Consider the following 27,363-nt stretch of genomic DNA (forward strand, 5'->3'; position numbering starts at 1 on the left):
GTGCATCCCACTCAATGAATGAATCATTTCCCTGCCTTCTCTGACACAGAAATACCTTGCAACCCATTAAAGATCTTAAATATTTTTACAGCTCTAATGGACCATGTCACCACAAAGTCACCCAGGACATGGCCACTGAAGTCCAGAGCTGAGCTGGTGTAACTGTAAGTGCTGCTGTGATGATTTGCATGGAGGATACATCCAGACAACCGGCTGTCTACAAGAGGACACGATTGTCTGTATCACTGCTAAGGCAGACCAAACTGCCTTAACCCAAACTGCTGTTAAACTCACAAGGTGGAATTTTTTTTGCATTTCCATACCACCTCATAACACATACCCAGCATATGTGCAGCTGGGGCAAATCTGAATTGATGCAACTCTACCAACGGTGTCACTTCATCATGGGACCAGCACATGTCCTCACACAGGCCCAGCTGTTACCAGTCACCCCAGTCCTGGTACTGGTGCAGAGCCACAGGGAACCAAGATCCAGGTGGATGACTGTGAGTTGGTGGAATGGCAGGCAGATCCAGGGTCAGGCTGGGATGCAGCAGGGACCCACCAGCCCCTGGCACACAGCACAGTCCTGCTCCTCCCCATCGCTCAGGGAAGGGCAGATTCCTGTGGCAGACCTGCAAAGCAGAGCAGCCCTGAGGGCACACACACCTCATGCTCCAGTGTGCTGGGGGCCTGTCAGCTTCACTCATGTCCCTTCAGAGGGCTGGGGCTGGGCTTAGATCAGCAGCCTTCCCACTGGATTAGCACAGAGCTCTGCAGCTCTGCCGGCACCATGCCTGCGCCTGTCAGGATCTATCAGACAGCCAAGGCTTAACAACTAATAGAGTAACAGAGTGAAGAGATAAAATCACCCCTTTCTGAAATAGCCAGAAACACCCTAGCTAATGCTGAACACAGATTATGATTTTACGGAAGGGAGGCTACAGCACTGTTGGGGGCTGCATGCCAGGGGAAGCCAAAGCTGCAGTGGACAGTCCATAGGTGAAGGGGCAGAGTGGTTCCCATCCCAGTTGTCAACCATGGAATGGGATTCAGGGGCACTGAAACAATTGGGATGGACCAGGAACACTGAAGGGGCAGAAAGATGGGGAAGAGGGTTGTGAAATAAATGACAGTGCAGTGGCTGTTTTCCCCTGCTGTTGATCCCTCAAAATGTTGTTGTCAGGAAGGGTTGGGAACAAAAAGAAAGTTGCTCAGATTTTGTGCCTTCAGGCTTGAGGTTTTTTTTAATATATATTTTTAATATGTAATGATCAGGATGAATGGTGGCTTCCACCTTTTTATCAAGACCAGCATGTCATGCTCAGACAGACCCCACAAATCACTCAGCTCCTGCTATGATCCTCACGTGTGTCCTCACATGGCTCCCAATGGCTCTGAGTTTGTGCTCCCCACCCATGTGTGCATCCATGTGGCCCCCTCCAGGCACCAGGAGTCAGCTGGGGCCATCACTTGGTGGGCCTGGTCAGGGCAGAGGGAGCATGTGCCACGCCACAACCACAATGGCAGGCATGTTCCTAGATCTGCATGTCACCACCAGTTCTGGCCCATCCTCATAAACCACGGCAGAACAAGAGAGCAAACTCACAGCTTGATGTAAATCAAGCTTAGAAAGATTACGAGCCTCTTCTCTCATGAACTCATGTGAGTTATGGAAAAAAAAAGCGCTTAGAGCCAACAGCTGTTGTTTAACAATTTATTCAGGGGGTCAGTGGGTGGGGAGGAGGGTGATGCTCAGTCTCAGCAGGCCATGGCTGGCAGGGGGGAAGCCCAGCTAGAAGTAGTTGACGACTCTGCGGATGGACTGGACGCTGGCGCTGCGCGCCTGCCACTCGCTGAAGCTGCTGAACTCGCCGCGCTCCACCACGTACATGCGGCCCCGGTAGTTGGGCTCCTCATACAGCACCCACCTGGGCACAAAGGGGGGGTCACCTGGGCCCAGCACCCTGCTCCTGCAAAGTGGCTGCTCCAAGGGGCTGCATTTAGGCGCTGCTGGACTGCAAACCACAGGGCCGGATTCCCAGTCCCACCCCACACATGGAAATGCTCCTGGTGGAGGTCACTGTGGGCCCTTCCCTCCACTCTCCACAGTGTGGCCTGGCAAACACCCAAAGTCAAACTGGACCTTGCCTTTGGAAGATGTTTTGGGTTACACCAGCAATAAAACCTGGGCCCAAGGACTCCCTGCTTCACATTCACATGAGCTTCACAATATGCAACAGAAACAATTTAATAGCATTTATAGAGCTAAAGAAGGATATGAGTCCCCCCAGCCCCTCCATAAACCCCTTTTTTAGGGACTGTAAGGAGAAACATGTAATGCTTGATGGACCTTTTGTCTCTTTGAACTGATTCATTAGCTCTGATGGGAACCATATTTAGTAATTTCTCTCTTTGTTAATAATTCCTAATGACCTCTGTGATGCTTTCCAACAGAGAGCACGGCTTGGCTTGGTTATCTGTACTTTGTCTCTACACTAAGAATTAATGACAATTTTCCCTTGGAATGCAGTCAAATGGATACAACATTCAATGACCTTGGTGACTTTGGCATGCCTGACTTCTTCACCTGGCTTGGCTACATCGCTCTCCATCACCCTGGTTGTGATATGTCTTTCTCCATTTGAAGGTCAAGTCAGGAGCAATTCTGATGATCAAGAAAGACAATTTTGCTGCTTTTCTCTCCCTTCACATGATCTTACTGTGACCACAAGTGTCACCCCTGTCCTCTATGTGAGTCTCTCATGCTTCTTAACCAAATTTTGCCATTGCTCTGACAGTTTTATGGTCAGGTTACCACCCTGACATTACTGAGCTGTTCATCTCTGCCTCTTTCCTCTCATCTCCATATTTCTAAGATTTTATGAAGATCTCAGCTGCTTTTCCCGTTTATGTGCTTAGCAATGACAGCAAAGCAGAAATGCAATCCTCCCAGTCATTTGGTTTCTGTGGTCTGTCTTTGCAGGAATTCAGCTGGGACATTGGGGTTGGGACTTACTGAGTGTGGGATTTCCAGGGAGAAACTTCTTCAAGAACTAGAGGGGTCAAAGACTGCTGGGCCTTGAGGGTCAGACAACAGCTGATGAACTCAGATCAGTCTAACCCAAAGCAAAAAAGCTGGAGGCTTAGAAAAAATTGTTTATAAAACCATCCACTAACGGGCATTATTTAAAAAACAAAACAAGAAAAGTTTGGGGTATTCATCCAAGGCACCTTACAGGTTCCTTGGCATATTTGTTTTGTGTTTCTGAGAGGACATGGGGTGGGACTGTGGTGGTCCCTTCTCCCAGATCCCTGTGCAGGACCAGCATGTGGATACCAGCATGGAATACTGTGCCTTGGTTTTGTGAAAGAGCATCCTGCAGTATCAGAGCGCTGTGCTGACACGTGGTTCCTGCAAACAAACAGCCTCATTCTCTGGCACTTGTTGCAGCCAGTTTATATCCAAACTGGAATTACAAAATCATCCTCAGCCTTTTGCTTTGATGGTCCCTTTGCAGCATGTGGGGAAGGCTGCCCACTGCTCACCTGTGAGTGTAGTGTACCCCCACCACATATCCCAGTGTGCAGCGACAGAAAGCATTCCCAGCTTAATTAACAACAATTTATAAAACATTCCTCCTCTTTCTTTTCAGCTTTTCTGCTCTAGGACCTGTTTCAACAACAGGTGGACCATGGGGAATAGAGCAGGGGGAAGAGCAGCCCCTCACTGTCTTGTCTTTCCCAAGATTTCTTTCCAGACACATCGTTGATGTGTCTGCACCATTACATGGAGGGAATGGGACAGGCTTTGGTCTAGATAGAAGCAGTGAGTGACCTGGTGTGGTGATAAGAACCCCCTCTGACTTGTCCTTCTGCTTAGGGGAAGGCTGAAAAAACACAAAAACCACAGGAATAAAAGGAATAGCAGAAAGATGGGAGTGAAGTGTGCTGGCAGTGCAAGGTGATGAGTGAAGGACTGTATGGCTTACTTAGCTGCTCCTTTATTGCCTGAAATTTACGTTCTCTGGGACCATCAGTGAGAGGGGAAATCAAGTCAGTCAGGAGCCCAGAAAATAAAAAAAAAGAGATGATCTTGTCCTCAAGCCCAGCATGGGAGAGCTGATCCAGGCACATAGCACACAGCCCTCCAACATCTCAGTGCTGTGTTTCATTAGCACATAATCCCAGCGGACACGGGAATAAAATGCTCATGGAACCAACTCAAACTCTATAAGCCAACACTGGCTGCTCAAACTGAAAAATGAGGAGGAGAATGCTGTAGCATCAGCCTGAACCAAGCAGGAGGCTTTCAGTGGAGCTCAAAGTCACTTATTCTTCATGCAGGACTTGAGCAGTGCCACGGGCAGGTACCACCTTTGCTGAGAAATATGTGATGTTCATTATTTGGGTATGTGTTCTGCTTTGTATTTCATAACCTGACTGCAGAACACTCATGAATACTTCAGCAGAATAAATGGTTGGTCTGATTCCTTCAAGTTATTCCACTGTAGTATGAAAAGCTCTTTTTGGGGTATTCTCTCGTGGACTGCAAACCAAATTCAGCTTTTTAAAATTGCAATTTCTAGGTTGTCCTCTGTGGAATGGCTGAGGCACAAAGAGGACAAGAACCCCACATCTTCATCTAAAATCAGATGATCCCATATGTGATACTGGAGCTGGCTGTGCCGTGGGACGGGCGAAGCCACTCACCACAAACCTGCAGCAGCTTCCGAGGAGGCGGTGACACCTCAAAACTGCTCCAAAATAGCAATTCATCACCAGTGTGCCTTAAACAGCTTTACCATCACCCTTTCTGGCTGTGGGGAGAGCAATTGCCTGCCCCAGGAAGGCAGCAGGGAAGGTGCTGGACCCCTCAGGCTCACCATGCACCGTGCCAAAGGCTGATGTTTGTCTCCATTGCCATGTTTCCAGATGATCCATCATCGCTTCCCGCGGGCACAGCCGCCTCCACAAAGCGCAGGCAGCAACTTTTTATCAGCACATGACACCATCCATGGGTTTTGAAATGGAAACAAATATTTCTGTATCCAACAGATGTCGTGTTGTGGGAATTGAGGGTGAAAATCAGAGAGGGAGACTGTGGCTGAAACTGCCTTTGTCTCCACTGACCCCATCTCCTCTGCTCCCCAGACATTCAAGGATGAGTCCTGGGACAGCTTTGCCAGGTTATACCCAGCACCATCTGCACCTGCAGCACCTCTGGAAGCACCTGGGTTTAGAAGGTCCATCCAAAGGAGAAAAGTGGTGCTATAGGGTCCCTTTCCCTCCCTGCTCTCACCTCTCTGCAGTAGTATCTCATCCTTCCCTCCCTCCTCCTGCAGCCCAGGACAGCAGGTCCCTCTGCATTGATAAAGGCCTTTAATTGCCTTTACAGACCTTTCCAAGCATGTCCAGCACTGATCTTCCCAGGATCTGAATGCAATGCTACAAACCTCAGTGAGTTTCCTCACCACACTCCTCTCCATGCTTTATTTTTTCCTATTTTTTCTCACTATTCATAAACCTTGAGAAGTCCTGTAATGTTAACACAAACAATCCAGACTCTCATGTGAGGGAGAGCAAGCTCTGTGCCTTTTATATATTTTGTAGGTGAGGGAGAAAATCAATCTGAAAAATTCAAGTGCTTGAAAGTTTCTGGGCAGCTTCCCAGTTTCTCAAGCTCCAGGCTCTGCTACAGGGACCCAAACAGTAAACTGGCCCTAAAGCTCTTGTCAGAGTACTCACAGGCTCCCTCTTGGCTTTGTGGTGCTGGTGCTCAAATGCTCAGCACTAACAGGGTCCCTGGTGGGCTCCAGCCATTTCTTCCCATCAGGAGTGAGTAGCTCTGCTCCTTAATGAACTGCCATTGCCTAATTGGATTTTTGGAAGAGGAGAAGCCTTGGCTGGATCAGAAAGGCTCCTGCAGGACACTTGCTGCTGTCAGGATATCTTGATGGCAACAAGCTTTCTCTATTTTTAGGGAAAAAAATGGACACAAAGGGTCCAGCCTCTCACAGCAGGTGCCTGTGAGCTGCACAACATCCAGGACAGGTGAAGAACAAGGAATCTGTGCTCCCTCCTCTGCCCCAGGGCCTCCCTCCTGCCTCCTTCTGCCTGGCTCTGGGAAGGTGTTATGGCATTCCCCAGCTCCCAGCAGGCTTGCAGTGAAAACACAATTGTCAGAAGAGGAAAGGGGAGACAGACAGAGAACAGCCTCTGTGACGAGAAAAAAAAAAACCACACAAAAAGGACCAACACCATTGAGAATAGCCACAAAATATCACAGAAAAGGCAAAACTGACATCCTGCCCAGGCCTTCAGGAGCATCTGTAGGGGCAGGAGGGTGGGGCTGAGCCTCAGTCTGGGCATCACCACCGCTGTCAGCCCTGTCTTTCAGAGGCAGGATTTAATGTAAAGGGGAGCTGCTGCTGCTGCCTCACTTTTGCCATCTTAGGAAAAGGTGTGGTGAGGCCACTTGCAAAGCAAAAGCCCTGACCTGCATCACCTGGAACCATTCATCCAACCTCCCTGAGAGCTTCAGCATGGATTTGAAAGAGGAAGGGAAGGGAAGGGAAGGGAAGGGAAGGGAAGGGAAGGGAAGGGAAGGGTGGTTTTAGGCTTCTCATTTCATACACCTTAAAATGGTGTCCCAGAGTTCTTGTAACTCGTGCTTAGCTGCCACACTCCAGAAGTCACACCCCTTTGAAGCGGTGGGCAGGCACCAACATTCACCTTTAACAAACATTTTTAGGCTTTCTCCAAGTGTCCCCAGCACTGAGAGGGTTTTCCACGAGGAAGGGCTGTCTGCAGCCCCTGTCCCCTGCAGTGCCCAGGGCAGGGAGTGGCAGTGGCTGATGTGGAGTTACTTACGCGCCGTCGCCGTACACTTTGAGGGCATTGATGCAGGTCTTGTCCCAGCCTTGTCCCTGCAGGAAGGAGCAATCCTCTGTCAGCTCCAGGCTGGGACCCCTAAAATGGCTCCCCTCGAATATCTCGATCCTGTAATGCTCGCCGTGCTGGGGACAAAGGGAATGGAGTCAACAGCAACACCAAAACAGCACAACAAATTATTCCTCTGGCTTGTATCAGACAGAGAGGGAGACAGAAGGGTGCTTTGGAAGGGGAATGTGAGGATCCATCCAAGAGCACTGGTGCCAGCATGAACAGAGCTCGCACAAACTCGTGCTGCCTCCCAGCACACCAACCACGAAAGCAGCCAAAAATCCCTCAAACCTGTGCCCAGCTGCACCTTCCTGTGCTGCTGTGCACATGCTAACACATCCTGGGGTGCCAGTGCTCAGGCACACATAGCCTGTCATCCATCTGCAGATCCCCCCCACCAGCCCACAACCCCTCCATCCCCAATGCAGCATCAGCTGCAGCCCCAATGCTCTGCACACCCAAACAGGAAAAAAGAAACATATCCTGAGTGTACAAAGATGCTGGATGATTCCCCTAAACTAATTTGTATTGCCTGCAGTTTCATGCATAGCTGCTGTTCCTCGTGAGAGATGTTGTGCCTTTCTTTTAGGAAAATAAAAACAGAGGGGAGAAAAGGAAACTTTCCCAGCATCATCGCTGCTGTGTGAGCCCTTGATGGTCACATGTCACAAATGACTCTGGGGACATCTCTGCAGCCTGTGGCAGAGCTATGTGGGACAGAGCGAGCTCAAAGGATATTTTTAAGCCAAATTCAAGGAATACCTAAAGGCATTTTTCAAATAAACAACGTCAGCACACAAGAAGCTGGGCTGCCATTGCCAAAGCCCGCAGCAGGCAGCAGCCAGGCAGACACCAGGCCTGAGCAAACATTCCTCAGGGAATCTGCACTGCACAAACCCCTCCAGGCCCTCACTGGCATCTCACAGGAACATCTTGGGCCAGGAAAGGAGGAGCACATCCTTGTGCTGGCCAAGGTCCAGGGCCTGGGCCAGAGCATCCCTCCATGAATGGATCATGGAGGTGCTTTGGGGATGATGTTACAGACCTGAAACAGATCTGCTGCTGTGCCAAAAGAGAAATCCCACCAGCTCCAGCTGGGCTCACCATTTCCCCAGAGGCTCTCAGTGGTAGGAGAATCAATGGAAAGACCCAACCCATACTCATTTCTCTTTGCTACCTTTTAATCTTCTCATGTAAACCTTCCTCTGGACAGTGCTTTTAAAAGCTGGATAAGGGAAGGGAAAATAATGGGTTTAGTTTAGGATTACCAGGGTCAGAGGGTGGTTTGCAACAGCAGAGAATTCAACTAAAATTTGCTAGGAGCAGCCCTATGGTCTGGTTAGGAAGCCCTTGGGCTGCCCTGTCCCCCTCTGGGTGCGTGGGGAGATGGAGCAGCTGCAGCTCAAACTTGCCTTGGGCAATGAATCTCCTTCTGAATTCCCCCGTGAGTATCTCACAGCAGCTCACATTAAAAGGAAAAGCACATGGTACCAGCAGGACCTTGCCATCTCATCTGGAAAAGCACAGGAATAGCTCATCCTCTTAAAGGCTCTGTGTTTCACTGTGAGAGGAAGAAAATGCATCTTTCTCCTGTCTGGGGACACAGGAAACTGTCTTGGCTTTGTGGCCTGCTGTTTTGCGGAAATAAACAAAACTCCACAACTTTTGTGAGCGTTGTAAAGCCGGTATGTTTATTACAGCGCTGGACACATGTGAGAATCGTTCCCCTAAAATGACATGCGTGCTTCTGGGAACTTCAGGTCTCTTTTTATCCCCCTCTCAAATACATATGCATACAATTTCACAATAGGTTCATACATATTCATTTTTATGAATTTCCCATGACATTTGCTGCTAGTTCTTCTTTATCAGAAAGAATTCTTAGGTCAGGTGTACCTGCTCTCACAGCAGTCTCTGTCTCTCTCTATCACTCCCCTCCCCTTATCTGTCTTTCACTGAAGCAGTTTCTCTGAGCCTAGGCTTTTTGCAGCCAGACTACACAGCAAGCTACATACTTAACTCAAAGATGTACATTCCACCTAAATCAAAATTGATTTCTACTTTGGAAAATTTCTACTTTGCCTCACTGCACAGACCGCTCTGAACGGGGACAAACCCATCCAGAAAACTCCTTCCCGCTCAATGGGACACCCTATTCCTAAAGCACACACATTTTTATGGCAATTATTCACATGGCTCCAGTGACCAGGATAAACTAAACCCAACGGTGCTCCAGCTGGGAGAGCCAACAGCAGCAGCATCCCACTCACCATGCCGATGGGCCGGCAGGAGCCCAGGTGGTCGCTGCGCCCGTTCCAGCGGTAGAAGTCGGGGTACTCGCCGTGCTCCAGGATGTACTGCTGCCCTCGGAAGTCTGGGTGGTCAAAGCACACCCAAGCCCCGCTCTGGACACAGATGGAGTTGACCCTGTTGAGGAAACCTTGGTCCTGGAAGTTGTTGCAGCTGCCACAGACGTCCAGCTTCCTGCCTGTGAAGCATTTGCCTTCGTAGAAAGTGATCTGGGGGGAGGAGGAGAAAAGGCCTGCGTTGAGGAGCAGGGACACAGCTGGATTCCCATTCCAAGCAGAAGGGAATCTCTTGCAGATGCATCATTTCAGGGTGGTTTGGGTTATTTTAGCTGCTTTCCAGCAAAAGCATCACTGGCATTTTTTCCTAAGCAGCGTATTTGTTTTTCTGGGAACGCAGCGCGTCCCGCATTTATGACACTTCTCGCCGCCTCGTGCTCACTCACACATATTTCCAGGAGGAATGTTTAAACAGGAAATTCAGCTCCTGAAATGCAGCTCCTTCTGCCACACCCTCCCCATCCCTGCTACCAGATTTGCTCCCGGGATCACCACTCACACCACTGCTGGCTCTATTACCCTCATCCACTCCTTCCCCCCGCAGGATGCTCGGGCTCCCCGACCCCAGGCTGAAAGGGAAGGGTCGGGTCGTTACTTACTTTTCCTGAGTATTGGGACATTTTCTGCTGGCTGCTCTCCAAGACCAAGGGCGGGAGCCAGAGCAGAGCTGCGATGGACAGACCATTGGACACGGCGCTATATAGGGGTGGCCGGGGGGGCCGGGCCGGGGCTGGTGTGGCGAAGGCTTTGTTAAAAAAGCGCGGGAATTTACTGCTCCTTTTTGGAGGACTTATCTTTTTTTTTTTTTAACTTTTTTTCACTTTATTTCTATTTCTTGTTTACTTCCCCCCTCTGTTTTCCCCTATTATTTCTTTTTTTTTTTCCTGTCTTTTTCCTCAGCAGCATCTCTAAGCATGGCACATAATTTCTCTATGTCAGAGAAATGATTTGTTTTTTCCCAGCTTCTTCCCACCTACTGCAGTGTGGCAGCCAAGAGAGGGTGTCCTTGAAGACTCCCCACCAACAAACATTGCACTCCATCTGTCAAACCAATGGTTTCTCATTCAACCTTTGAGCCTCTCTAAATGGCACCTCCAAAATCCAAGGATCTGATCTCTCCAAAGCACAGAGGTTGGGCTCCCAAACCCACCAATGTTACTCACAAGCATCGTTCTCAGGAATGTTTTGATCTTCCAGCACTGAAGCCCTGACTCACAGCTGTAAGTCAGGATTGGAGGAACTTTTGGACTGTAAAGTTGCCATATTAAAGTAACTTACATTGCAGCTATATGGGATCATAAAGTTCTCGTCTGTGTTATAAGGATATCCAGAGATTTTAACTGTCATATTCCCAGGACAAACAGCAAAGGAAGCTCCCAGCCCATAAACCCCATCAGTTCAGACTAATGAGCCAGGCTAGGAAGAGGTAAAGGCAGATGTATGGGGGTGGCCCATGGAGCAGCGTGCAGAGATGTACCAAGGGGCCACATTAAAAGGAGATTTGTGCTTTTAGGCTTTTTAATAGCTCTGGGAGAGACTTCACAAAGAGCTCCTGCTTCTTTAATCCTCCTCCTCACTCACTGGCCCTCCATCACCTCCCCTTGCTGCTACCTCCATCCCTGGACCATCAGGCACATGTTTCAAATCAAACCCTAAAACCTCCTCTCTTGGCAGGCTGCTCCCATCCTCAGGTGTGCCAGCAGCCTGGCTCAGCAGCCCCACTCTGCTGCCTTGGCTCACTGCTTCATCTCGAGATTAAAGACTGCTTCAGGAGAAAGGATGTCATTATTAGGGCTCAAACATGTGCCACCCTCTCAATTAAGATGTAAAAGTTAACAAGCCCGTGTGCAGACACACGTAGGCTGAGCTGGAGGATGTCACTGACTGGGATGCACTGGAGGAGGAAGGAGAGCGGTGGCACTTTGTGCTGGGAGAGGAAACACATCCTCCAGCTGATGTAGGCAAACCTGCCCTGGCACTGCAGGAACACAGCTCACACGTGTGTTGTGAGGCAGGAAACAATGAAAAATAAAAATATTAAAAAAAACCAACCCTGCCCAAAACCTCATTGAAACACCAGTGCTAATTTTAAAGTGTTAAATTAATCACCAGATGGTGCAGGGAAAAGTAACAGCAGAAAAGTCCCACTTGGAAGAGCTGCAGCCAAGATGGGGGGCATTAGTGTTGCTCCCAAAAACCCAAAACCAGCCATTCCCTGTGGCCTTGCAGTCAGTGCCCTGGGAGGGAAGGAGAAGTGTCCCTCTTCTGAGCCATGGCTGGGAGCACGAGGACAATGGGGTGGCACCATCGCTGCCTTTGGGACCCAACTCTCCACCCATTGGGGTCGTAGCTCAGGCACTCTGCATTGGCCATGAGCTGTTGGGTGCCTGGAGGGAAAAAACCCACGGCAAACTGCCCCAAAGCACCCAGGAAAGCAAACACTGCCTCAGGAGATTTTTATGGAACCACAAAAGCCTGGTTTCCTCTGGCTCTGTCTCATGAGGGGATTTTCCTGTTTCTCTTAAGGTGTGACATTTAATTCAATGTGCAACAGCTTGGTGAATCTGAGACTTGTGCCCAGCTGTCAGATTTCTTACAGATTGTCCAACAGGTTCAAAAGTTATTTCAGGAGAGATGGAAAGAGGTTGTGGCAATTTTATCCTCATTTCTTTGAGAAATCACGTTAAAGATATGAAATAAGGAAGGACCCATCTCTAGAAAAAAGCAAAATGATGGGGAAAAAAAGAATATGGAAGAATGGCAAATGATAAGTCCTGGACAAAGCCCCTTAACTCCTTGCCAAGGATGGAAAAGCTGCCAATGGAAGAGAGGAAAGAGCAGCCTGAGGAGCCTGTGGCCACTAAGAGCATTTCAGGCAAGTGATGCTGAGCCTGACCTCGCCTCCTGCTCGTGCCCAGGTCCATCTGACCATGAGCCCCACAGCAAAAGGGTTGTGGGCAGCTTTCCTCCACTGTGGCTGCTTAAAGGATGAAACATTGGAAATGAACTTGTAAGTTTGAGTATTTGGCTTCAACAGCCAGAACCCAAAAATCTGAGATTCTTTTGTGGGTTTGATTTAGAGGAAGAAATTGGGTTTGGTGTCCACAAGGGCAGCTCCAGGCATCTCTGCTGCCACAAGGCTGAGGAGTGAAGTGGTGAGGGACAATTTGCTCTCCAAATTGTCCAGCCCAGAGCCAGGGGAGCTGAGCAGGGTGTGACTCCTGCAGGTGAATCTTTGGGAGTGACCTCACTTACGTGAATGGAACATTCCCTGTCAGAGGATGAGCATTCTGCTCACAGGTTCCTCCTACAGCTGGCACAGCCCCACACAAATCACCAGTAATGGAGCAGCAGGCAAGGAGTTGCTCCACATCCTCTGAAAGGGCCACACCTCAGCTTCTGGAGGAGCCTGGAATATTCGCAAAGCAGTGTTAAGACCTGGCATGGAAAATCCCTAGCTCAGGGCTTTCAAAACACCACCTTGATTTGAAAAGCTCATAGATTTTTCACATACCTCAGTATGAGATACTTTGAGCTCATTAAATATGAAAAAATCATGGGTCTTGCTCCTTCTCATGGAAAAGTTTTTGCCTTGCTGCTGGGAATGATGAGCACATCCTGTGCGACTCCTCAGAGCAGCAACAGACCTGAGTGAGAAACCCTCTCTTGACTCAAAGTGGAGTTTCTGTGTGAAATACACATTGCCTGTCAAAGACCTGGCCCAGCTCAGCCCAGCTGCCAGAGGGACCAATTCCTGGTGGTGATGAACCCACCCCCTGTACCTGAGTGCAGCATGTGCTGCCTCCCAGAGCTGCCAGGGGGCCTGGGCACACTGACTGCAGAACATCTCTGCAAAACACCCAACCCACACCCTCACTGGCAGAGCACATCACTGCTGCTGGAAATGGGAATCAGCTGCCAGGCAATGGTTTGGGTTCAATGTGTTGCCTTCAGCATGGATGCAATACAACATAAAAATCACTGGAATATCTCTACAAAGGGTGGCCATATCACACCCTGACCCACCCCCCATCCCATGTCCACAACACCTCATGTCACCCATGTGGACTAAGGACTCCAAAAAACCTCCTCACACTCAGCAAATCCTGTCACAAAATGACGGATCTGGCCAGATTCCTAAAAGGAGAAACAGCTCCTCACCTTGGAAGGAGACCTGCTGGTCAGGTTTAGCCAATTACAGTCTTGTTTTCAGTAATATTCTGTCCAGGGATCATCACACACCTCAGCATCTGACCGAGATGGGACCTGGACTTCACTTTGGAAAGCATCAGAAAGCCTGGGGGGAGAAATCCTTTCAGTTTTCACTGTATTTCAAAAAAGTAAAAGTTCCAGTAGGGAAAAAATGTCGGGACCCAGGACACACCTCTGGCTGTCCAGGACACCAGGACCCCTGCTAGGGGTCTCAGAGACCCTGTCACAGAGCCCAAGACACCTGTGGTTTTGATTATGACCCATGGAGCAAATTACCAACCTTATATGAAGATCAGCAAGCCACAACAGTTTAGGTAGAATAATAGTGAAATTATCACGGGCTGGAAAAGAAGATTTTGGGTTTTTTGGTATGGGGGTTCAGGAGGCAAGATGGAGGGAACTGGAACATGGGTGATAGGTATTAGAAAGTAAAAGTAAATATGATATACATAATTTGTAGTATAAGAAACAGCGCAGCCTTGAAGGCAGTCGGAGAGCATCGTGGCTGGCTTGCTGGTCAGACCTCTGTCTGCCAGGGAGAAAATTTTGTAGATAAGACTTAATAAACAACCTGAAGACCGAACAACAGAGAGTCCAGTCTCATTCTTCAGAGCCTGGGGTCGCTCCCTGGACCACCCAACTCACCTCAGGGGCAGAGAACAAGCAGCCAACCCCGAGAAAAAAAGATATCCAAGGAAAAGCTGGATGCTAAGGACATCCATCACCCACACCAGTTTAGCCACATTTCTGCATACTCCCAACAGCTGAAGGGATCTGTGCAAAGGTTTCCACTCCCCCTCCCCAGCTGTCAAAGGGGAGCAATATTGACCTTTTAGATGAAGTTGTGAATATTACCCAGTATTAGCAAAATGCTCTGAAGATGAGCAGTCCTGATTACATAAGGGCTAATTAGAAGCTGTTGATTTCTCCTTCTGGAGAGGCTCAGCAGTGTTAATTAGCAGGGTAAGCCCAGCAAGCCTGGGCACATCATCATCACCTGCACTGTGCTCACACAGCACCTGGGACATCTGCACCTCGTCCAGATTCAACAGCAGAGCTTCTGCAGACACACAGGAACAATGACAACAATTTTCCAGCTTTTTTCTTCTCCAGAATGGACTCACCAACCATCTACAGAAGCTGGGAAGAAGCATTACAAATAAGGCCCCAGAGACCCAGAGCTCACTCCCCAAACTCCCTGTCATGGAGTTAACCAGGCAGGGACAAACTTCGTTAGGCATGGAAACAACAGGAAAAAGAAGGCTCCATTTAGCACCTGCGCTCCATCCTCCCACTGCTGAGCTCACCTGCCCCACTGCCTTGCTCATGCTCAGCATTTCCAGGCTGGGAGATGGGCAGATCCAGCCCTGGCTCTCAGGATTATTCACACGGCGAAGTGAGGAGCTGGACAGGGGCACAAGCAAGGCAGGAGTCACTTCCAAACCAGGGCATTATAAATCCACACAAGTCAGTGATAACTTAACACGACTTAGAGTAGTTAATCCTCACATAACCACAGAATGGCTGGGGTCAGCAGGGACTCCTGGAGGACACCTGGCCCAAGCCCTGTTCAAGCAGGGTCATCCAGAGCTGGTTGCTTGGGACCATATCCAAGTGGCTTTTGAGAATGTCCAAGGTGGGAAACTGGTGGACTGTGCTCAACCTCACAGTGAAAAAATTCTGCTCATTTCCCTCAACAGGAAAAGGATCTTTGCACCTTCACCTTTGTAAATGATTATCCCCTAATAAGGTTATTAAGTCTACATAATTCTTTTCCTAGCCTGGATCAAAGAACTTTAACAAGGATGTATAAATTCATCAACTCCAGGAAAGCAGCAGTTTGGTACAAAGCAGCATTTTGTTTCTGTACACAACAGGACTTCCCCAACTGCCCATCCTCACCTTCAGGGCTCTCAGGGTGAAGAATCCAACCTGTGCCAGCTCAGGACAAGGAAGCACAAGGCTGCCCCAGCCTCTGCTAGACTCCAGCTGCTGAAGGTGCCATCCTGAGAAGCCAAGTGAAATCTGTGTACAGCCAAGGATGAGGAGGAATTCACTGATCACACCTGACTACACATTTCAGCAGACCTGCAAGACCATTGCACATGGCTGGTCTTTAGATCTTATTAGCAGAGAAAGGCTTGGACAAGTGGAATAATTTCCATTTTTTACTGGATGAAGCAGAAAGAGGAAGAAGGGAATAACATATGTGGATGAGTTCAACTCTTCAGCTATTATGGAAAATGCAAGAGCACTACACATCTCTCAGCGCTGAGTGCATGAATTGTTTGGGCTGGAAGGGACCCAAAAGCCCATCCAGTTCCAACCCTCTGCCACAGGCAGGTTCACCTTCTGCTAGACCAGGTTGCTCAGAGCCCCATCCAACCTGGCTTTGTGGAGCATCCATAAGCTCTGGGCAGCCTGTTCCAGTGTATTTAGTCTAAACCTACTCTCACAGTTTGAAGCCATTGCCCCTTGCCCTATCAATACACAGCCTTGTGAAATGCCCCTTTCAAGTCTCAGAAACGCCCACCACAAATCATCCAGAGAATCTGTACTTGTCTTTAAGCCCTTCTGGAAAGCCCCATCACTGGAAGGCAGGACTTCAGTTATCCCAGACTGTTAAATTGCACATGCCCTCATGCATCTCCTTTAAAACTCTTAGCAGCTGGCACACCTCAAGAAGCAATGCAGCAGCTATTATGGGGGTTAGACTGATGCCAGTACACCTGCAGCCAGAGTTGGACAAAAAAATGGAGCAGATGTGGTCACTGAGGTTTGTGTTACTCCAGAATCTCCACCCTGTGACGCAGAACACATGATGCAATGTCACAGCCTCGGGTCATGCAAGAGCTCATCAGTCCTGGGGATGGGGCACTGAAGGATCAGATCACACTGCCTGACACAGCCTGTGCTGTGCTCCTCAGGCCATGCTGTGCATCCTCAGATCAGTCCTGGGGATGGGCACGGAAGGATCACACTGCCTGACACAGCCTGTGCTGTGCTCCTCAGGCCATGCTCTGCATCCTCAGATCAGTCCTGGGGATGGGCACGGAAGGATCAGATCACACTGACTGACACACCCTGTGCTGTGCTCCTCAGGCCACGCTCTGCATCCTCAGCTCATCAATCCTGGGGATGGGGCACTGAAGGATCACACTGACTGACACACCCTGTGCTGTGCTCCTCAGGCCGTGCTCTGCATCCTCAGCCATTCCACTCCCAGCCAATGCTGCAGGTTCTTGGGCAGGAAACGGCCTTGGCTCAGTCTGGGTCCAAAATCAAAGCATGGATTTGTTTCCCTGAGCAAGCTCTCTACTGAACTCCAGCAATCCATCATGCAGAATGATCATCCAGCTACTCAACCTGTGCTTGGCACGAGGTGTGTGAATTCATGGAAAATGAGTTTTCAGAAACACTGGAAATATCCTAAGTAGAGATAAAGGGCATTTTTTTTAACCAGTTATTCTCATGCTGACCAAAGAAAATACCATGCTTCCCAACATATACTGTTGAGAGGTTTAGACCATTTTTTATATCATAGGAGGCACAAACTGCACAAAGAAAATAAAGGAACAAAATGCTTCATTTGTATCTTTTAGCACAGACTGGAAAGTAAAAGCTAATTCTAATTGCAAAACCACTCCAACTTTCCCTTCCTATCTACTCCTGTCAGAAATTTAAGTTTTCAAATGAACACAAAAATGCAGGCAAAACACTTGATTTAATTAGTTGTTCCCCGAATCAGCCTTGTTTGTTTTTACTGTTTTGGGCTTTGCTCTGCTTTTCAATACAAAGTAGGTCAACTCAAATTTTTTAAATATATAGTTGTAAGGAGTTTATTTCCAAGATTACAGCTTGCTAAGCCTCCAGTCCAAAAGCCAAGGAAAAGCCTGGAGCTGGTCAGGAAAGCTGTGCAGGAACCCTGAACTCTGCCCAGCCAGGCAGCAGGAGGCCGCTCACCTCTACCAGGAGCACAGGAATTCACAACAAACAGCCCACACCGATTTGTTCAGGACGTGCAATTTATTTTAAATGACATTTTTGTTCTCTTAACAAGTCTAAGCTTGTGACCTGGATAAATCCACTCCATCCTGACAGCACTCCCAGCCACAAGCCTGCGTGAACAGTCCGTAGCGCAGGAACTCGGGGCGGCTCTGCGCACCCTTCACTCAACGGTTACAGAGCAAAAACACAGAGCAGGTTCTGACTGAAACCCAGGATTTCCCTTCCAAATAAAGCTGGCACTTGTCTCTCCTTCCCGTGACCGGGCACAAAGCAAAGCAGAGCTGCTTGGCCAGCCTGGAGTTCCAGTAGCAAAAACGTTTGGGATCACTCGCAAACAACTTCCCGAGCAATAGTCAAACAATCCATTGGCTCCAAGGATCTCAGGCCTTCTCTTAAGGTCAGCAGGTGAACATTTTTCACAAAAAAAACAAAAAAAAAAGTTGATATGGAGTAATCAACGAAAAATTATAAACAGAACATTTAAGGTTTGCAGCTATTTTATTTACAAGTATACATTTAACACAAAGAAACACTGATATCCAAGCCTAGTTAATAGTAGTGTAACAATATGCATCATTTTGATGATTATTCTAACCAACAAACTACACTGAAAAATTAATGCCAGTAAAATTCTTGGTCATAATATTAAGAAATACAATATATAAATTGAAAATATGATTGCTTAAAATTTGAAAATGGAAGTGAAGCCATTTGCACAGGAGTCAGAGTTTAACATAATCTGAAGGGAAAGGCTCCAAACCAACTGTTTATCTTTCAGGTTAACAGAAGAAAAAAAATTGAAAAAAAAAAAAAAAGAAAAAAAAAGAAGCATAGTTTATCCTTAAAGATAATGGGCAGTTTTGCTTCTTCAGGTAGAATGTATTCCCAGTGTTTTCAGGTTCTGCAGTGGAATTACATTACTGAGCATGAAGACTTCCCTTGTGAAGCTGCCCCATCGATTTTTTCTGCCTCCAGAATTATCCTCTTAAAAACATCAACGGCAGTCTGCAAAGAGAGAGCACAAGTTTAGGAGGGAAGGTGAGGCTGCCCACTTACTGAAAGAGTAACAAAAAACATTAGCAGTTTTACCAACTACATCAGCAGATAAACACACATCCAATGCTTATTCCAGAAGTGAGGAGGGCAAACACAGTAATTTTAGCTTCAAAGGGAAGTGCAAACCCCCATCCCCAGCAATCCTCAGCAGGGAGGGCAAGCACTGAGCCAGATTCACAACAGAGCTAATAACTGTATGGTGAGCCTGTCCTGAGTGACTGACAGCATAGAAGGTTTGGATGCTGTGCTGCTTTGGAGAATAAACCAATCAGTTTGCTCTCAGTAATCTTTTAAGATAATGAATAATTTCAGAAGGCAGCAGATTTTTCAGCTCTCAACACTGACTTTGCACAGCTCAGTATGAGGGGGTGACTTTACTACTGATTTTCTCACTGTGTAAGATCTGTATTAGACACAGTGCAAGGACACTAGCAGGAAGCACAAGCTGAACTGTCACTAATATTGAGCAATATCCTTTGATAAAGTCCTCCTGAGAGAAAAGGAGTTACATTTTAAATAGCCTGAACTGCATGACTAGAGCTTCAGTGTGTGAATCTTCAGCTTGAAAATGGTCTCCAGACCATCTCACACTGACATCTGATCCAACCTCTGGCCATCCACTTCAGGAATTCCTAGCACAGGAAAGTATATTCATTATATAAAAGCAGTCGTGCTAGAAAGAAGATAAAAAGGGGGTTTGTTGGTTTTAATCAGCGGGCTGAAGAGCACCCTATGATTTATGGCTATAATATTCTGATTTAACAGATGTTTTTCCACCTCCACAAGATATAATTCTTAACTGGATCACTTCCAAATTAATCTCATTGACTGAAGCCCCACAGCAATCTTAGTAAGATGAGACTTAATGTTAGTTTCCTACATTTATACTGTTTGTGCACAGTACAATTTCTGGAACTATTTAAAGTACTTCACCAGCTGGAAAACAGGGTATTCCTCCATATAATGGAGTTTCCTGGAATCCCAACAGAATTGGGAGAAGAGGCTCGTTTAGTTCAGTAATGATACAACACATTTCCTGGGCAAATTAAGACTTTAGGAGAACCATGGCCAGGACTGCAGTTGCTATCAAACTGCTTCCACTAATGAAGAGCTTCCCTTAATCAAAACCTGGTGATACACTGATTTACAAACACACAGCACCACTGTTTCCTTAGAGTTGAAATTTTCAATGGTTTCATTTTAATACACAAAGTCTTTTTGCCCACGTTTCACAGCACCCATTAAAAAACCTGCACAACTTACTCTGTCAACCAAAAATCTGCACATTCCCTATCAAAGATGTGCTGTTTGAAGCACTAGGATGTAGGAGTTCACAGGGTTTGTTAATTCATTTCACAGAAAATACATATTCACTGGCAAGGTTTAATTACTGTCCTACAGCGAACGCCTTGGAATTTGGCATTCGGCTCAAACGTACTGAGGAGTTTTAGACTGAGCATTTAAACAACACAGGGAGATGTTGTGTGACAAGGAATAAAGGATGCAGCCAGACTTTATATGCATCTGCCTCCATATGGTCCAATTCTGGAATGTGGGTCACACCTAGCCCACTGGAAGCCATCTGGCTTTTCCCTCTACCTTTCTCCCTGAGCAAAGCAAAGCGATGCCAGCCTGGGCACCACCTGCAGCCCACAGAGCCCAGCAGTGAGCAGGGACAGCAGAGGCTCAGCTGCTGCTGCAGATGTGCCCTCAGTGGGAGCAAGACAGGCAGCTCAGGAGGCAGATCCTGCACAGGCAGGGAGCTGGGAATGTGCTGCCAGGAGGCAGCAGGAAGGTGCAACCACCCAAATCCAGCCCACACTGCCAGAGTCACCCTTTGGCAACTGTTTTATTATTCCAAAGAGGAAACCCTCAGCTGCTCACAACTACTGGTTTATCCTAGAACAGAACTGGGCACAGGAATGTGAATAATAGCCAGGTAAAAGAGGGTTCTTTCCCCCCATCCTTCGCCAGTTCAAACATGTCAGATCCCTGGATTCCAAACTACTCTGAAGCCTTTACTAAGCAGAGCATCTTGTGAGCTCAAAGATGAAGCTGCCCTTGAAAAAAGCAGCACAACCAAGCAACTCTTTTTAGGAGAGCTCCATTTTGGTAAGAAGCAAATTTTTTTGCTACTTCCTTGATCCTTTTGCAATTTATCTAATGCATTTTGCATAACTGGATGAACACAATTTAGTTTCTTGTTGCTTCCTAAATTGTCTCAGTAGAAGTTGGCTTCCAGCTTCACCTGGGTTTAAGACCACTTTGGATTCTGGTTGTGTTTCCAAGAGTGATGTTACTGCACTGGGACTAAGATGAAGCACTCTACCACAGCCTAGGTGACACTGCTTAGGGAATTCCACAAGAAAGGACTTGAAAGTTCCTGAAGTTAGCCAAAGCAGGGCAACATGGCTGGTAATAATTAAGCAGCTTGAAGACATGACAGTACCAGCCCAGCAGTCATCTCAGAGAGGTCTTTTCCATTATGTGTCAGGATTGCCTTCCCAAAGCCCAGGGATTTCCCTTGATGACTGATGTGCTGGTGATATGCAGGCTCCTCCCAAAGTCCTACCAGGTCATCCAGCTCTGCAGCAGCTGGCACATACTCAGTTCTATCTGACCTTGAGAACTCCTGCCAGCCACTATCATTTATCATCACTGCAGCTTTAATCTTTGCCTCTCTCACTTTCCATCTCCTCCAAGTCATGCCACTTCTGGGACATGTTATCTTCTGATAACTCTTGGCAGAATATGCATAGTTTAAGTTAATCTATAGAACTATTTTAATTGCCCAGTATAATTGAGTTATGCTCCTTGGACTCTCACAGATGCTCCAAAAAGGATTTTCTGGGGGGCTGGGGGAGGAAAAGCAGGAAAATAGAAGAGGGGGAAAAGAGCCTTTGCTATCAGGAACTCCCTCTCCTCACCACTGTGAAGAATATCATGTACACAACCCATCTCAGACCAGCACACCAGAAATTGTCACATTTCTGCTCCAACTCCTCCAAATACAGATGGGCTTGGTTTCAGAGAGAATTAAGAGATACACCCTCAGTCAAGAAGCTTTGAACTCTCTGCTCAAGTTCCAAATCCCTCATCCAGTTTAGCTCATGCCTTAAGCATAAACCAGCTTTCTGTTAAGCAAACAGAGGCTGAAGCACTTCTGGAAGGAGTTTGGAGTTAATCTGGATAGTCAAGTTGCATCTGCAGTACCAAGCCAGTACAGGTGATTATTTGGATGAACCTCAATGCAGAAAGTGCCAACAGTCTTCTCTTTCCAGTAATGTTGCCTTACGTAAGGTGAGCACTCAGTACCAGGAAAATGACAACACAGCTTGTTACCAAATGCAAAACAAACCCTTTTCCCCCCACCCCTAGACCAGACACAGCTCCAGAGGAAGAGAAGATGCCCTGTTCTGACAGAAGTCTATGTATCAGCTCTTTTGATGCTGTCACATTAGGATTTGGAGGAGAGAGTCCAAATGAGTTCAGAAGTGCTCCTGGTCCAACTCACAGGGAGGGATGTTACAATGCCTGCTGTCTCCTCTTCCCCCAGCACCCCACAGCTCCAGACTCCACACTTGGCTCTCTAAACTCAATCTTCCACCTCTGCAGAGCTGAAGGTGTGTGAGAAGACTGAGGCAGCTGTGCCAGTGTTGGGCTCCTCCACACTTTATTCCACACATCCCAAGCCTCCAAAGGAAACACCCAGAGAGCAGCAGGATGGTCACATGCTGCAGGCACCCATCTCAGCAGTGACATCTGATCTGCCAGACTTCTGAAGATGGACAAATTTCCCAAGTGTATTATATAGCAGGCATGAAGCAGGAATTGTGTTCAGGCACCTGCTTTTAACAACCTGCTGCTAAACCCAGAGGGATGGAATTTACAGTGACCTGTGATCACTGTTCTGAAGGGTCCTGCAGAAAGGAAGACCTTTGACAGCCAGAATGCACAGGACTTCTGAATTCTTCTGGTGGGATTTGTACAGACTGTCCAGGATTCTGAGTATCTGACATACAATTGCCATTTTGATTTCCCTGAAGGGTACCATGTTTGATATATAAACTCCAGCTGGCAGCTCAACTTCATACAGGAGCACAAATACATGGCAGTACAGGGGACTTGGTCAGTGCAGCAAGTTAGCACACAGGGCATACCAAGCATCCTACAAAGCTTGTAGCTTCTTTACATACATAAACACGATTTCTTCCTTCTTGGTTCAAGAGCAATAAAAACTCCAGAAAATTTATCAGTAAGATATTCTTCTGCTGGATATGAATTGCTGTGGTGTTGCACATTGTGAACATATGCCACATGAAAAAGAGCACTGGCAACAGCTTTGCCTAATCCAGAAGTTATTTAAAATAAAGGGGTGGAAAAAAAGATCAGACATTTTTAACAGGTTTATTCTTTACACTGTCAGTTTAATTTCCTTTGGTATGTATTTGAAGCTCTCCAGCATACAGAGAAGATACTGAGAAATTTCATGCTTCCATCATGCCAGTTTTGACAAGGTTAATCCAAGTCTTAGCCAGAAACAGAAATACTGATAAACTAACTCCAAGTGTTCCATATCTGGTGGCAAAATGTAATCCAAGTTTTTCTTTCAGGGGAAAAAAATCCAACTTTACTCAAGTAACTTGCAGAATTATTGACCATAAACATCAGACAAAATGATTATTGCCCCATTAGAGAGACTGAGCCTGCCCAGCACCTTAAAACACGAGATTCATCCTCTTACACCAACTCACTGCTCTGGCAGCAGTGACTCCTGTTTAAAGGAACAGACCCTGTTCCACCCATCCTGTGGATGTGAGTTTTAATTTGTCACTAAGTGTTCTGATATGTGCAGTGAAGCTGAACTTGCAGTTCTTCACTTCCTCCCCCCATTGACAGCTGCAGGGAAAAACCTGTGTACATAAACCTGAGTGCAGACAGCCGTTCTGCTTCCATCTACACCAAATATCTGTACAGTGCATGCAAATATTTTAGCTTCCTTTATTTAGTAGAACTCTGAGTCATCCATTACACTGCTATTTGAATAAAGTGACTCTTAAATCCATTACCTGATTTTCTTTAGCAGAAGATTCCAAGAAAGCTGCGTTCCAGGATTCTGCTAAAGCTTTCCCTTCTTCATAGCTGATCACCCTGGTCAGAGAAAAAAAAATATGTTTCTTATAACTTGCAGAAGAATTGGAATCTGATATGTCAAAAAATACAAGAGTACCAAAGCACTTAAGTGCATTGTAATAGGAATTCTTGTGAAGTCTGATCCAAAGCATTTGCTTTTGGCTGCTGTCAAATGCACTTCTGGGCCAGGTAAAACTGCTCTGTGATCCAGAAGAGCAGTTGTCCCAAAGTATTGCTTTGTTTTCATAATCTGTAATATCATCTGGAATTGCTGCTGTGACAAATACACTGCTGTTACTTACTTTGAAAAACCCAGAGTGTTAAATGACTGTCCCTGGAACCTCACAGCAAAAATCAACATTACAACAGAAGTTCACAGTTCGTAGTTCACATTCTGGACACAACTCCTTTGCCAGTAACTTATTTTAACCTACAATTTGATTTTAGCTCTGAAAAGCCAAGAACAAACCCAGCGTGTGCAGCCACAGGAATGCAGGCTGCTGCCTTGCATTTCTCACATTCTGCAGTTCACATACCGTTCCATATGCAGGTCTTTTTTATTTCCAACCAGCATAATGGGTATTCTGTGAAAGAAAGTTCAGAACTTCAGAACAGTTACAGTATACTGAACAAAGCACTAGCAACATGCCTGCAATGAAATGAGATGAAAGTGTCACTACTTACTGGACTTTTCCCACCATATCCAATAACTTGCCATGGATAACTTTTATCACTTCAAAACTGCAAAATAAAGGGATGAAGTCACACATGCACTCTGATGTTTATCCTTAATACCCAATACACAAGCAATTAAATGCATATGTAGGTTGTGTTTAAAACTTACTCTATGTATGCACAACTACACAGATGCTGAAAGTCTTACCCGTTTGTGCAACAACAGCAAACTGGTCCCAGCAGCAGCAGAGACCAGCCTGAGCCTACTCTTACAGCCTCCCCAGTAATGGTATTTGCAGAAATAAATAACATTACCCAGGACTGATGCATCTAACACAGAATCACCCCAAGTCCCTCCCACCTCTCATCTGGTTTGTATCTGCAGTGAGAAATTTAACTGCTGCAGTCTAACAATCCTGGATGAGTATGTTAAATTCAAGCAAATTGGAAGAAAAAGTAATTAGTTAGGCAAGCTCCATCATTGTTTTTAACAAACATTTAGTTCATACGTAATTACTTAGTTTTATTTATGTAAAAACCAAAAGGAGCCAAAATTCCAATTTTCTGTGGAAAGTGAGTAAAGTGATCTGCAAGATGGCACTGAAACAGTGATTATTCAAATACTCTTTGTCTGTTTCCCCTACCACACAGGTGAAGTTTGGGTGACAGGAGGTAAGAAGCAGTACTGTAGAATATCAAGTCAAAAACCTCACTAACAAAATCCACTGCATTTGACATTCAGTACTTCTGAGAACAAGTTACAAACAGGGTTGAAGAGCAGATGTTGCACTCCTCTGGTTACACTATGGAAAAAATGCTGGTACATGAAGTGCACAACTTGGATTTAAGAGAGGCAGAGGCTCAGGGATGAGACACACAACTAGACAACAGAAAAGGGACCAAAACTTTTCCAGTTTCCAAGGTTGCTAGCTACAGGCAGTGTCTTGACTTGCACTGCATTTCAATTAGAATTAGAAACTCTGAAAAATAGAGCAGCAATCAACCACACTTCCAGCTCAGAGCAATCAAAGACCTGGTGCCTAAAAACACCATTCAAAGCAGCAAAATTTCTCCCTTCTAGAACAGTAAGCTCTACCACATTTAAGATGGATTTTCTGTCAAGCGGGCCAGTTTGTCTGACTCCAGCAATAATATTTGAGGCTGTGTGGAACATAATGCTTCTCCATACTCAGCTAATAGTTTCAGTGTATCCTATCAAGAAAATGAGTTCTTTGTAAACAGAAGTGTGAGTTAATCTGGCACAAATTGCTACTGGTAACTCAAGCAGGATACTACAAATTACACTGTGGAAAATGCGGAATCAATGAAAAATGTGAAATCAATGAAAGGATTTTAGGGACATAAGGAGCTTATGCTGAAAGAGTATTAGTGAAATTCTAGTCTTGAGAACTCATCTTGGACGATCATAACTACTAAGAAAATAAGAGATAAATGGAGCTTGGCTGTGACAGAGTTGAGAGGCATCAGTACACACAGAACTACGTGACCCTGCAAAATGAAAGAATAAGAACGGTACCAAAAACCCATCTGCTACAGACCACAAAACTGTTTATCAGTCTGAAGCAACGGGAAAAGTCTTAGCACCCCACCCACAGGCTAACTGAATCCCTGGGACAGTACAACCACTGTTTCCTTTCCCCAGTTAGGTGTGCTGCCTCCACCTAAGCCAGAAAAACACCGCAGCACAGCACCCTGGGTGTCCTTGCCTGAGGCTCCCCTGTACAACGCTGCCAGGTGCTCTTCAACCTGAGCTCTCCATTGCCCCACTTCGGGTACCTGTCTGCTTGTCCGAGTTACTTCATAAGCTTCCTTTTTTAGTGAAAATACTACAAATAAAAAGCTGATCCTTGTTAATAGACCAAGATGGAAACCACAGGAGAAGTGCTATTTAAACTCCAACACAATTCTGACACAGAAACAAGTTGCTAAGAACTGCCAGGAATGAAATTGGCTCGACCAATTAATGTTCTAGAAAGCTTTCCAAATTAATAATGTTGAAAGGAGCAAGGACAAAAAGGAGCAAGGACTGACCAATCCAAAAATAGCACCATCACATCAAGCTGTGAAACAGAGATTTGGAGACTGTAAGACGTCCCTTCTAGTTCTGTTAAGCAAATGGGTTACAGCAAACAACTCAATGTGTGAAATACAAAAAAAACCATTACTAGCTGTCAGATAAATGTGTTACACAAAATCATGGAACCTAGCAAGATACAAAATTGGAATTTAATTAAGCTGAACTAGAGCAAAAGCCTTCCAGTAACCTTGCTGCTGAGAGCCTGGCAATATGAAAAATGTAGGGCATTAGCTTTCATTCAAGTCCCATTTAAACTTCCCAATGGAGGTTACCAGGAAGCTGGTAACTTTAAAAAGAACACTTCTATTAAGTCTGCTGTCAAAGCTCTCACCCAGCTGGATCAATATTTGGATCAATATATACACTTTGACAGAAGTCAAGACAGATGAAGACTGTGATCCCATTGTCAGGACAAGTCATCAAAGCTACCAGAGTACTGTGGAAGATCTTTCCCATCACCTAAACACTGTCTTGATACAGAACATCAAGAATTGAACAAGACAGGACTTCAAAATTGTAAGGCAGAAACAACAACAACAAACTTGGAACAAACTGATCAAGAATAAATACTGATGAAAAGATTTTTGACCTACAGCCTTAACCTAGTCTGTCCTGTTTGTACTTTTACCATAACTTGGTTTAACTGATTGAATGCACCCACAGAAAACATGTTCATTTCTTCACCTGGTGAGCTCAAGACATCATGAGGCAACAACTGGAGTGGCTGAGAAAGAACACACCCTTTAGCTGCCAAACAGGGAACAGCACAGGCTGCAGAATCCCCTGAGTGATGTGCACTAGTTTCAGTCAAAGGCAATTCTGTCCTCACAGCACCCATTTATCAGTGAACTTTTCTGTATTTGCTTTAGG

The 27,363-nt window shown here is 46.3% G+C and overlaps 2 protein-coding genes across 2 annotated transcripts in view; both read right to left on the minus strand.

Moving 5' to 3' along the window:
* Positions 1–1,703: 1,703 nt before the first annotated feature.
* On the minus strand, positions 1,704–10,023 carry CRYGN (crystallin gamma N). Its single transcript, XM_005424345.3, has 4 exons — positions 9,911–10,023; positions 9,216–9,464; positions 6,874–7,019; positions 1,704–1,931 (listed from the first exon to the last, which is right to left on the minus strand). Exons 1-4 carry the CDS (start codon positions 9,929–9,931, stop codon positions 1,796–1,798), a joined length of 552 nt encoding a protein of 183 aa, XP_005424402.1. The 5' UTR covers positions 9,932–10,023; the 3' UTR covers positions 1,704–1,795.
* A 7,507-nt stretch (positions 10,024–17,530) lies between these two features.
* Positions 17,531–27,363, minus strand: part of RHEB (Ras homolog, mTORC1 binding) — a 40,051-nt gene continuing 30,218 nt past the window's right edge. The window contains exons 6-9 of the mRNA XM_014308356.2: positions 24,405–24,461; positions 24,257–24,304; positions 23,657–23,738; positions 17,531–18,536 (exon numbers count right to left, since the gene is read on the minus strand). Coding sequence (XP_014163831.1) covers positions 18,444–18,536; positions 23,657–23,738; positions 24,257–24,304; positions 24,405–24,461 — 280 coding nt within the window. The 3' untranslated portion in view covers positions 17,531–18,443. The remainder of the gene's footprint in view (positions 18,537–23,656; positions 23,739–24,256; positions 24,305–24,404; positions 24,462–27,363) is intronic.

Source organism: Geospiza fortis, unplaced genomic scaffold (assembly GCF_000277835.1).
Source record: "Geospiza fortis unplaced genomic scaffold, GeoFor_1.0 scaffold182, whole genome shotgun sequence".
NCBI lineage: Eukaryota > Metazoa > Chordata > Aves > Passeriformes > Thraupidae > Geospiza > Geospiza fortis.